The following is a 12,974-nucleotide window of genomic DNA, read 5'->3' as shown; positions in this document are numbered from 1 at the left end:
AAGCTGCAACTCTATATTTTGGTAATATCTATTAGTGGCTACATGCATGAGATTTGGTAACAATCTATGAAGCTGATCATCCATACGAACTCTATAGTCTATAGATGGAAGATATAATATCTGTACGTATAAGTATAGTATTGAGTGCTAATAGATGTATACTATATATTGTATAGACCAAGGATGGAAATCGAACATTAATTTCTTGAAGATCATCATAGATCACGATACAGTCTCCTTCTCCACAGGCGCCAATAAAAAGGCACGTCCGGGTTCATGTTTTTGCATTGCGAGCTACAGTGCAAACCAAATCAGCAGAACAACAATGGAGGACGGTCGTGTCGTTGCCGGGAAGCCCAAGGTGGTGTTCGTGCTCGGCGCCACCGCCACCGGCAAGTCGAAGCTCGCCATCGCCATCGCCGAGCGCTTCAACGGCGAGGTCATCAACGCCGACAAGATCCAGGTCCACGACGGCGTGCCCATCATCACGAACAAGGTCACCGAGGAGGAGAAGGCCGGGGTGCCCCACCACCTCCTCGGCGTCGTCCACCCCGACGCCGACTTCACCGCGGAGGAGTTCCGGCGCGAGGCGGCGGCCGCCGTCGCCCGCGTGCTTTCGTCGGGCAGCCTCCCCGTCGTGGCCGGCGGGTCCAACACCTACATCGAGGCGCTGGTGGAAGGCGACGGCGCCGCCTTCCGCTCGGCGCACGACCTCCTCTTCATCTGGGTGGACGCCGAGCAGGCGCTGCTGGAGTGGTACGCTGCGCTGCGCGTGGACGACATGGTGGCGCGCGGGCTCGTCGCCGAGGCCCGCGCGGCGTTCGCCGGCACCGAGGCCGACTACTCCCGCGGCGTGCGCCGCGCGATCGGGCTCCCCGAGATGCACGCGTACCTGGTCGCGGAGCGCGAGGGCGGCGCGGCGGAGCACGAGCTCGCCGCCATGTTCGACCGCGCGGTGCGCGAGATCAAGGAGAACACCTTCGGCCTCGCCCGCACGCAGGCCGAGAAGATCCGTCGCCTGAGCTCTCTGGACGGCTGGGACGTCCGCCGCGTCGACGTGACACCGGTGCTCGCACGCAAGGCCGACGGAGCCGCCTGCCACGAGGAGACATGGAAGAAGCTCGTCTGGCAGCCTTGCGAGGACATGGTGAGAGCTTTCCTCGAGCTGGAAGAGGATCCTACGGCCGCTGCTGCCGCCGCCGTCGTCCCAACTGTTGTTGCTGCCGGCGGCGCCAGCAGCGTCGTCGCCACCGCGGCGGCCGCCGCCGCTGATCTGGCCATCACCGCAGATACCATATAGATGCAATGAACGTAGCCGTGCATGCATGCAGGGTGGCGTTGCCAACCGGCGTGCTTTATACTGATAGGTGCAAGCAGTGTGTGGGGGAGTGAGAGTGAGGTACATCCATTAGGGATAGCATGTCTCTGTTCTCCGGTATCGAGTCGGGGCACAATGTAATAGTCGTCGAGTCTGCTCTTGATGTTCGTTGTGTCGAGTCGTCTACAAAAGTCACAAACATCAGGGCACTTAGTGTGATATCAATATACGTGGTTCTGAGTTTACAATATTTGCAATAAGATGATGTTTCCTGCAGTCTGGGATCTCCTCCATTTTAATATAATGGACAGCTTTCTTGCCGGTTCGTTTCAAACAAAATAAGATGATGCTTCCTCCGGTTGGAAATATGTCGTTTCAGAGTTGGTAATGTACATGTGACGACGTGTTTTATTTGTTTTTGAACTTTGACGACAAATCTTTAAATCGTAAGATATGGAAAATCATATATGTGCAGATACGTAGAATCTTCGTAATAATCATTGGTGACAAAAATAGCAAATAAAAGTCAAAATTGCGCTGGAAATCGTGCTGGCGTGAAAACAAAAAAAAAAGAAAAACACGCAGTTATTTGCCATTAATTGAAATACCAATTCGAAAGGCATGCGTTCGGCTGGCACCGTTGCTAGGACTGAAAAAGATTACACGTCTGCAAGTTCTGCAACAAAGGAGTTTATGCATGCATGACTGACAGGTGCCAGGGAGAGGGATTTGCAAGTGTCGCCAGCACACGCTAACACAGCTCTAGGGACGCTAGGGCCGTTGTCAACTTCTGGAAGAAAAAAACGCTCGAATGATCTTTTGTATATATTTTTTGCGTATCTTTCAAAATTTGTATCCCTCGGATGCTGATCTTAGAGATACATTTTTCGAATCCATAAAGATCACAAGAAGAAAAACATGAGATTGCAAGCAAGAATTGATTGTTAAGATTTTTTTAGATGTATTTATATTTTATATCGTGTCACAAATGTTTAATATGGCTAAGGTTCTGAAACACTGACCATCAACATCTTTTAAAATCTTAATCCAGCCATCTGGTGATGTCTGGTCTCCTCGGCGCTATGGTTCAGACTTATTACGAGCGGTGCCCTGAATCGATACAGGCTTCTTACCCTTTCAGTCGTTAATGTCAGTCTGTTGTCGGATTTTCGACAGGCTCTCTTTCTATTAGCCCAGCAGGAAATGAACTGACTCCATTACCAATGTCAGCCCTGATTGGTGTGTATAACATTGTTATGAACTGTCCACGCCCTTCAGAACAAGAGCAGGACTATCTCACTTTTTTTTTAGAACGTGCATAAGCACGTATTTCATTAAGCGGGGGAAAGAGTACAACGACAAAAAGTCAGCCCAAGGGCTAAAACACAACCAAGAAGGAAACGGGAAAGGAGGGGAGGGGGGGGGAGGGGGGGGCATTAAGGAAGAAGGAAGGAACAAAGAACAAAAGACAACAAAAGACGAAGAGGAAAAGAGGAAGAGCTCCTAGCTAACTGCGGTGCCGTAGCGCCCGGACCTGGAGGAGGTCCTGCAACCCTTGAAAACCTGCACGCACCCAGAGCCGAGCCTCCTCTAGAAGTTGTCCTGTCAGAGCAACCGGTTGCAACGCAATCCGATTGTGCATCCTGTTATTGCGCTTCCGCCAAAGCGGCCGTGCCACCAGCCAAGGGAGTCGAAGCCTTTGCGCCGAGGTTTGTGTGCTCGTTTCCTAGAGTCGACCCACCACTCCGGAAAGGCACCTTCAGCTTGTGGCGTTTGTTCCTGCAGCTGAACAAAACGGAGAACACGGAACCAAGTCTCACGGCTATTGGACGCAACCAATATGCAAGTGCTCCTTCTTCAGCATCGACATGTTCTTTTCTGTATAGTCTTTCAATCTTTTTGCCAAGTTTTTCTTCAGAGACTGAAAATTGTCCTTTATCATTCACCCTGATGGTGTAGGGAGTCCAAGGTATTTTGGCTCAAAAGCTGCTAGTTACACTCCCAATATTTGTTTAACTTGATCCTGATCATCCTCTGGGCCCCTTGCATTAAACATGATAGAGAGCATTTTGACTGGTTGGTCAGCTGGCCTGTGCATGAAGCATAAGTATCGTCTACTTCTTTTACTTGTCTATGATTATTTACACTACAAGATTTAAAGCTTTGTTGAGAGTTCGTACAGGTGGCCGTTATGATCAGTACTTTTATGCACTATTGTCCGGCATTGTTAGTCGGTAATAGATGGTCCAAGATTCATTTTTACTCTTGGGGAATAGTTCTATGACACTTAAATACCATCGATAATTAGATGAAAGTGCCAGTGATTCATAATGGAAATTTCTTGTGATTGTTTTGAAACAATTTCGTACATCAGTAGTTCTAAATGTTTCAAATTTGTGAAAATAATCATGGAAAATTCTTTTTTAACATATATACATGTTTTGAGATTGTTTGTCACCTCACAGAATTGAAATAAACATAACTTGTGCAGGAAAAATAAATAGAAAATCTTATTTCTATGGCAATAAATACAACCAATTTAAACAGTTTAAGATACTTGATAATTTACTAAAAAAATTCTGTGTTTTAAGTGAACGGCAAACCAAATATTTGGGTTCCGAAATGGATTTTTTCCTTATCTAAAATGCCGGGTCTAAAGTGGTACTGATTACTGAAGACACCATCTAGATGTGAAGCCAATCAATAGGAGTGTAAGATTTACGTATCCATCCAATAGAAATTTGCCAGCGTGAAAACAAAGAGTTTAACTCGATCTGTCCCCCAAATGAAATGCTCATCGTTCCCTTCTCCCAGCAGAAAATCCCAAACTCTGAACCGTCGAGAGCCAACTATCTACGATGGGAGCCCAAATTCAGATGAAAAGCGAGGATGTGCCTGCTGCTGCTTCGAAGCTCTGGGAGTTGGGCTTCAGCAACATATGTGCTTTGCCCTGTGTCTAAATTTTCTGCCACAAGTCAGTTGCTCATGGGCTGTCGGACCATTCACCCGTTCAGTTTTGCTTCATATACAACCTCTTCACTATACAAGAGCGAATAGAGTTGGAAGGTCAAACAGTATATGCATATGAAATCTCAGCCAAGAACAAGTGTCACTGTCACTACGCACTGTAATATACTCCAAAAATGGAGGAAATAAATGTACATATAATAACGTGACAGATATTACACTGAAGCGCCAGCAACACACAAGTGCATGCCGACTGATAGATAATCTTTACACATATCACTAATACAAGTACCAAAAAAAGAAATCAAAATGAAAAAAGTTGGCAGAAAAGACTGCACGGCCCAATGTAAAAGAGCCCATCGATCACCCAGCAATGGGAGATCGAGGCCCAATAAGCGACAGAATACAGTGAAGGGGATATATTATTATTAATCACGACACGCGTAGGACGAAGTAAATTAAACTGCTAAGCGCACCCAGCAACTCACCAACGCCACGGTCCACACCGGCGGGCGCAGAGGCGGTCGACGATCGGGGCGGACGTACGGCGGCGCCGACGATCAGTAGTAGTACGACGAGGACGAGCCGCCGAGCTGGAACCCGTCGGCGCAGGCGTCGTCGACGGCCGGCATCGGCGAGAAGAGCGGGCTGTGCACGTACCCCTCCTCGAAGTAGACCCCGTGCGAAGCGGCGGCCGACGCGCCGTACGCGCTGAGCTCCGACGCGTCGCACCACCCGACTCCGCCGGCGCCGTCGCTGGCATTGGCGCCGCCGCCGCCGCCGTACACGGAGGACAGGTCCATGGCGCCGCCGGCGTCGACGCCGTAGTCATCGGTGGGGATATCATCTGGTATGGCGAGGTCGTCCATCAGCGCGGACATGTCGTCGGCGCTGTAGCCGCCGTACGAGGCGTAGTAGTCGCCGGCGGCGCCGAATCCTCCAGCGTCACCGCCGCCTTTCGCGGCCGGGCCCGCCGGCAGGGACGCGGCGGCGGGGTCGGCGTAGAACGGCTGGAGGAGCTGGCCGGCGTTGTCCCCCGAGGTGAGGTCCGGGGAGAGGTAGGGGGTGATGGAGGAGCCCGGCGGGAGGTCCGGGTAGGCGAAGTTGGTGCGGGCGCGGGCGCCGCGGAGGGAGCGCGCGGCGCGGTCGTAGGCGACGGCGGCCTCCTCGGCGGTGTCGAAGGTGCCCAGCCAGTGCCGCTCCTTGGTGGCCGGGTCGCGGATCTCCGCCGCGTACCGGCCCCACGGCCGCCGCCGCACGCCCAGGTACCGCGTCGTGTTGGCGTCCGGCTGCGGCTGCGCCGCCGCCTGCTGCCGGCGCTTGGACGACGACGACGACGACTTCTTGTCAGCCGAGGACGACGAGGAGGAGAAGAAATACGACGAGAAATTCATGCTGTCACAGGCTCAGAGGAGCTAGAGAGAGAGAGAGAGAGAGAGAGAGAGAGAGAGAGAGAGTGATGTGTGTGCTCGGTCGTTGACAAGGTGAGGAGAGAGAGAGATGGAGAGAGGTCAGAGCAGAGGTGGTTGAGCTGGTAGTTGGATTGGTGCTGCATGGGGCGGTTGCATGGCAGGTGTATATATAAGCGCGGGAAAGCGGAAAAGGGCAGCTAGTCTAGTGGGGAGGAGGTTGGCCATGAAAAAAGAGGATTAATGAGGTGATCCGTCGTTACATGCCACTGCTATACTATACTACATTTTGTAAAATATTACTTGGGAGATCAATATAATTGTAGGTACATATCATATGGGTACCCTTCATTCACAGGGAGAAAAGAGAGAGAATTGAAAGGGCAGCAGCAGCAGGGGTCACTTTGGGTTTGATTCTATGTGGGGACGACCAAAGGTGGTCAACCCAATGATTTGGACTGGTGGATGCATGGAGGGTACATGATTGTACATGGAGATTGATTTGCCATCAATCATACACTGTAACTAAAAAACTTATTAGAAATATACATGTATTAAAAGCTTTAGAAGCTAAAGGTAAACAAGCATTAATCCTACATTTCATCAAAAAAGCATTAATCCTACAGTGAAATTTTAGGGGGAAACTATATTTCTTTTGCTCCTCACATCTAAATTTGCTTCTTCCTTCTCTCACTAATCCAAGGCTCCTTCTTCCTCATCTAATCGAAGACCATGCGAGCTCCTTCTCCACGCCTCCGGCAAGATCTCTAGCTAAACAGTTGGGGTTGGAGGCTTGGGGGGTTTGGGCTACAACGACCTTCTCTCCATTGTCGGGCTTAGAGGGAAGGCCGGAGACAGCAGGCCAACTCGATGGATATGGTGGTTGTAGGGGTGGTGGGGTGGCGCCGCTAACCAGGCAATGAAGGAGGCCAGTTTGGCAGTGAGGGCTCTCAATCCGATTGGTAGCGAGGGAGTGGAAGGTGGCGGAATGAGTCGAGAAGCTCGCCAGTGAGATGAGAGAGAATAGGTCAGTAGGAAGAAGAAATAGCTTGAGGAAGAAACTGTCGGATCAAGATCAAGAGGCATGAGCTACCAAAGACAAGGTAGGAGGATGGGATGAGGGTGAGCACAACTGAGAAGCTCACCGTCGAGAGAGAATATATTCCAAGAAAGAAAAAATATGCGCAAAAGAAGAAAACGGATCTACGGTCAGATTAAGATCCAACTGCGTGGGATGCCAAATTTTTCACTAGGGATAAAAAAATTGGAAAATGAAATCCCAAACCCTGGTAGGGAGTGGAGTTGTACCCTCAAACCTACTCTACAACACTAAGAGGTGGTTCCACAATCTTTTAAAAATCGCATAGAGTTTCCATTGCAGAAAACCTTTTTTAAAAAATTATATAACCATGTAACATGAAGCTAGACTCCGCTAAATTTCAGAATTCAGATGACTGGTAGAAGAAAAAAAAGTTTTTGAATAACAAAAAGATTAACAATGCTGTTCCTTCAGCTAAAACATTAGCTTAGCACTACATATGAATTAATAGTATACTCCTATACCCCACGGAACCAGCTCCTCTGCACTCAGCTCACTGCCGCGTGGGGCCCAGAGTGCCACCGGGCCCACATGCAGCGACCGCGAGTGCCTCCGCAGTACTGCTCCACTTGAGTGATAGGCCACATGGACCAACTCTCCGAACCTATCAGATGCAGTGGCGGCGGTGCCACCGGCCGTGTGGCCCGTGGGTGCCAACATTCAAGGCGCGCGACGGCAACGGTAGTGGAGGATCGGAACAGGGGCAATAAATAATGTCCCACTAGTCGGTTCCAGTACGTGCTGGTTTCGTTTAAGTGAATGATTCACCCTGGAAGAACGATATGCGTTGACGGCCGTCCGGCCGATCGATCCCCAACTCTGCCTCGGATCGATCGGCTCGTCAAAACGCTACGTGCTCCCTGAACACGGCCGGGGTGCGCGCGGGGATGCATGCGCGCATGCATCGCATGTCGTTGGCCGGCGCATGTGGCCCACGGCGGACGCGCTACGCCGACCACGGCGACGACGTTGCCCGCATGCACGCTAGACGTACGCTACGCTTCGGCGGCCACCGGCACGAGCGTTCGTACACGGCCATGGCCAGCGGCTGCACGCAGCAGGGGGTGCAGCCCCGACGTACCCCTGGCCGGCCGGCCGGGCGGCCGGCTGACGAGCCAACCAGAGGCGTGCCGGCCCGGTAGCGTTGCCTTTTGCGGCCGGGTCCAGCCGCCCGCTGCGGCTGCAAGCAACCGCCGCCATTACTCCCCGGCTACAAGGGTGCATGCTGGGGGGTGCTCATGTCTGCTGGGGCGGACAGGATCCGGACACCGATCGTTTTCCGGTACACAGCAGGCAGCAGGCGCCTTAAATTCTTCCGGTGCTAGTAGTTGCGTCGAATCCACCCATCTGCCGGCACATGACACAAAGATCCGTCTCAGGACGCCATGCCATGTAGGCTTGTCGTCTCGATCGTCCACTGTCTTTCCTTCAAGGCCGGCAACCGTGTCAGTGATTGAAAATTTTGGTCACGATGATGAAGAGGAAGATCTGTGTGCATGAGGGGTCCATCCAGATGCAACTGCCAAAACTGTTTCTGATCGCCGTTGGTCGTCGACCGGTGCAATGCACCACTACTTGTCACGTCGCCAGTCGCTGTCAGGAGGTAGCTTAAATGCTTAAGCCATTCCCTCACTAAAAAATAAATAAGATCGATCAATGCAAGTTATAAAATATAACGATTACAGAACAGGTATCATACGCTGCTGGAAAGCATTGGATCTACCTCTTAGTACCGGTTAATTTTTGACCCGGCACTAATGTGAATATCAGTATCGGGTCTAACGGCTAGTTTCCCAGGAGCCCTCCGTGACCCCCTTTAGTATCGATTGGGAGCTCCAACTGGTACTAAAGGTCACCCATTAGTATCGAGTGGAGGCAGTACCGGGTGGAGCCTCCACCCGGTACTAATGTGCTTGAGGACCTTTAGTACCGAGTGGAGGCTCCACTCGGTACTAATGGGTGACCTTTAGTACCGGTCCGACCGTACCCGAAATGTTTCTCAAATCCAGTTAAGCACGCTTGACATCCGCGCTCCCTCTCCCTCCCTCCGCCACTTCTCCCTTTCTCTCCCGTAGTCCCACTTCTCTCCTCCCTCTCTCCTTATCCTGCTAGCCCCCTCACTCCCTTCGCTGCCGACCCCCTCCCTCTCCCTCCACCGGCCCTCCCTCCTGGTGGCGGCGACGAGATCCGATGCACTCCTCTCTCTCTCTCTCTCTCTCTCTCTCTCTCTCTCTCTCTCACACACACACACACACACACACCTGTTGGACCTGCCCCTCTCCCGGCCACATCCTGCTAGTTGTGCCCAACCGCCCCTCCACCGCGACCTGCCGACCACCCGTTCTTCCCAGCCGGCTGCTGCCTCCTCGTCGGACCTCTGAGGCGCGCCTCAGAGATCAGTGAGTAGGAGCGGCGGCCAGCCGGGAAGAAGGGGTGGCCGGCGGGTCGCGGGGGAGGGGCAGCCGGCGCCAACCAAGCCCAGTGGCGGGGCAGCCGGGGGCGGCCGGTGGGATGCGGGCCGGGCGCCGTTAATTTATTTGGCTTGCTTGTTAGATTGTTTGATGGTAGAAGTATGTCTGAAATATTCAAGTAGACTTGTAGTGTTGTACTCTTAGGATGCATGTGAAATCGACACTAGTAGTAAAATACTAGACCATTATAGAGATTTACTGTGTGCTCTCACAAGTGATTTTACTGAAGAAGCAAAGGCTGAGAGATCCAAAGCTTTGGAGTGCATGACATTGGCCCTATTTTTTAAAGATAATTGAGGTATGTTTCTTACTTCTCTCTCTTCCTTTCTTCAGATCAGGTCTTGTCATTTGGTGGTGCTGCTGCCTGATGGATGGAGTGCTCATGTCTGCTTGTATCTGAAATTATACTACTTATTGTTCTTTTATTTTGATGAACTACTGTTATGAAAGACTACCAGTTTGAGTCCTACTATTTTGTTATCTAGATGGTCTGCTATCAGTTTGAGTTGTGCTACCGGTTTGAGTCTTGATTCTAGTTTGAGTCCTGCTGCTACCAATTTTAAGTATTGGACTGCTATATGTATGAAATGCATGATCGATCTAATTACATATGCAAGAGGCCATCTATTTTGTTTGTTTTGTTTGTATTCGTATAAGTGCTTGTTGGGTGCATAACAGGATGGCATGAAAAGAGCTATTAAATTTTTTTCACCATTAAAATCACTAATATAGAATAAGAAATAGAAAATAAAATGAGAAAAGAAATAGGAAAGAAAAAAGACGGTTAGTATAAACAACTGGTATTAAAGGTCCTCCAGTTGCACAACTTTTACTAAAGTGAGTTAGGAACCGGTACTGAAAGCGTTTTCTCCAGCAGTGATATCAGCAATTTTGCAGCAGCTGCTGCTGCATGCCGCATAGGACCATGCATTATTCGACATCTAACGGTCTCCTTGATTCGTGTGTGTGTCCTTTGACCGGCTAGCTGAATGATCGAACAACATGGGGCCGGGGCTGATCAGAGTGCATGGTGCATGGGCCGGCCGGGGCGCACGCCAACGTGGGACGTCGTTCGTACGGCGAGATCCCAACCGACCAAGCCGTGGTCCACGCGCCCCATTTGCTGCATGCTCCTCCTCCTCATCAGCCTACCACCACACTCTCATATGCGTATTACCAGCTGCTGAGTCAAGGGTCAATGTGCCAAAGGGCAGGGCAGGGCAGGCTTATAGCTGCAGCTAGCAGGTCTGAGTCTGACTGCCTTCACATGCATGGCATCTTTAATTGTTACTGTTATTTTGGGATGCATCTGCAATTCTGTGTGGAACATTTGACTATTGGAAACCAAGATTTGGAATCATGGCCTGAGTTAAGAATTATTCGCCTTTGGTTTGTTTCCAAAATTAAAGCATGGTCGTCCTTCTCCGATCCTGCTTCATGGACTTGAAAATTTCAACACCTGACGATTTGTCGGCATGTTTCAATATAAGTTTGGGATTGAAATGTGTAGGGTGAACTATATAGCTACAGCTTAGAAAACCGGTATTTGATCGGTTTGTGGCTATTATTGGCGATGCACGCATCTTCGATATGTTATTCTAGCTTCAGCAAGAATTAATATTTTGGCATATACAGTTCATTTTATTCTAAAGAAAGCTTTGTGTAGTACGATAGATATCGCTTTTTACTTTTCAAATGAAGTATACTCCTCCTAATCAAAAGAAACCTATGATTTTTTCAGTAAATTGTTTTGAATACCTGCAACTTTTCTGTAAACTTTTGGGTTGGCCGTGCAAAAATGATATATTTACATTTGCCTCGAAATAATAATTTTCCTGTCAGTTTCATTAAGTTTTATAAATTTACTACGATATCACCTAGTTCATAAATTTATTACATCATGGTGACGACAGTATTGATGCAGACTCTCTCTGTTTTTTTTTGTTAGAGGAAAAATTAAATAGTACATTACTAGCACTCTGGGTACTCAGAAACAATTGATTAAGCAACAGCTACTTTTGCCTCAAAATATCGGCGCAAAATCTAAGCTAGTGCTCTTCGATCGATTCAAGGTGCCTGCGCGTGAAAGGCCAGGTATGGGTTGATGCATCATGCATGCAGAGCACTTTAGGGCCGCTTATGATTGCCCTCTGATGCAAATGAAGCTTCTAATGATGAGCAAAAGAGATGGCTTAGACGTTTGATGTGAGTTGTGAGATGCAAAAAAGAAAAAAGTATGGAGCACATCATATATATGTGGATGGGGCCAAAGTAACAAGTGAGCTCACATGATTAGTTGAGCTCAGATAAATGATTAGCATGTGCCTTCCCCCTTTCTTTAGATGCCCTTCTTCTCTTTCTTCAATGCCATAGAAAACACCCATGATTAAAGTAATCTTTTGATTCATTGTACCTCTAAAGGTTTCTGTTAAAATATTATATTTACTAGTGCCTTCTTTCATGAGCCTCTGGTTCCCTTCTTGCTTTCTTATTCTCTTGTTTATGTAATTGACAATAAGATCTTTGCATATATGGAAGCATCTTGGTTAAAAGAGCGCTAATAGTATCTTAGGGCATTAGGTATATTATGGCTTTTGTCATTGCCAAAAAAAAAAAGGTGTTATGGCCTTCGTGGCATTTGGTGCCAGGCTCCATACTTGCATGGCACTTGGAAATGCAGACACTTTAGCCCATGTTACTTCTGAACAAATACTATGGCCAGCTTCCTTCTGATCTAACTTATCGATTTCTAACTTCTGAGTCATTCCTCAGAGTCAAGGGAACAATCTATGACCAAAGTCTTCAAAGAATGAGAGTGGGATGCTCTAGCCTGTTAATTTATCCAGTAATTACTGCTTAATCAATTGATCAATTCAGTGGTGGTTATGGCAGTTGCTTTGAATATATGCAGTCTATCAGATTAGTCATGCAGAATCTTTGATTTGCATGCCAATACCGAAACCATGTGACGGAAACCGACACAATACATCCAAGTAGACTACCTGAATGGAAGGTGTGCCAAGAATAAGTTGTGTTAGCAAGCTAGTAGATTTGCTGAAAGATCGATGCCACATTTTTTTATCTTGCAAATATAATCAAGGGGTACAAACAATGAAATTAACCAAGATATCGCTATCGATCTATCCCTTTAGTATCATTGCAAGTCGTCTCAAAAGGGAGGCGCATGACAAATTTCAGTATGATCGCTGCAGATGTGTGGTAGCATGATAGGATGCTGTACCAGTACTACTTCTGCTTTGTTTATGAACCATCACCAATCTTGCTTGGAATATAATAAAGATTCTACATTTCACCTTCCTTTATGGAGTATATGGGAATAAACAATGCATCACAACTAACTGAAAATTACATGCCGACATTGATATTTTAACACAACTCAATAATCCCAACTAAAACGGAAGCCATTTGTACTTTCATTATGATATCTTATTGGCTCTTTTAGATCATCCCATCATGTTACTAATCATGCAGGTTACTTGTTTTCTGGTTTGACAACATAAGGGTATTATCATTGCCACTTCCCAGTGCATGTGCCTGCAATCTCAGCCAAACTAATCATGGATCACTTCCATGAGCGTCCATCACCTTTGAGGCCCCATGGCAACACTTTTAATCTCAGCTCACTAATGGCTAGATTAGCAGATGCTTAACTTCTCTCTCCTACATATGCATTGATGTAAGATCAAGGC

General features: G+C 48.4%; 2 protein-coding genes across 2 annotated transcripts; one reads left to right on the top strand and one right to left on the bottom strand.

Moving 5' to 3' along the window:
- Positions 1-325: 325 nt before the first annotated feature.
- LOC101779949 (adenylate isopentenyltransferase 3, chloroplastic) lies at positions 326-1,300 on the top strand. Its single transcript, XM_004977906.1, has one exon. The coding sequence runs from the start codon at positions 326-328 to the stop codon at positions 1,298-1,300; it is 975 nt and encodes a 324-aa protein (XP_004977963.1).
- A 3,127-nt stretch (positions 1,301-4,427) lies between these two features.
- LOC101761953 (ethylene-responsive transcription factor LEP) lies at positions 4,428-5,814 on the bottom strand. The gene has a single exon (XM_004975415.4). It carries the CDS (start codon positions 5,677-5,679, stop codon positions 4,846-4,848), a length of 834 nt encoding a protein of 277 aa, XP_004975472.1. The 5' UTR covers positions 5,680-5,814; the 3' UTR covers positions 4,428-4,845.
- Between the last annotated feature and the right edge of the window lie 7,160 nt (positions 5,815-12,974).

This window comes from Setaria italica, chromosome VII, assembly GCF_000263155.2.
Source record: "Setaria italica strain Yugu1 chromosome VII, Setaria_italica_v2.0, whole genome shotgun sequence".
NCBI lineage: Eukaryota > Viridiplantae > Streptophyta > Magnoliopsida > Poales > Poaceae > Setaria > Setaria italica.
The sequence above is the reverse complement of the archived record's forward strand: the minus strand, read 5'-3'. Positions and strand labels throughout refer to the sequence as shown.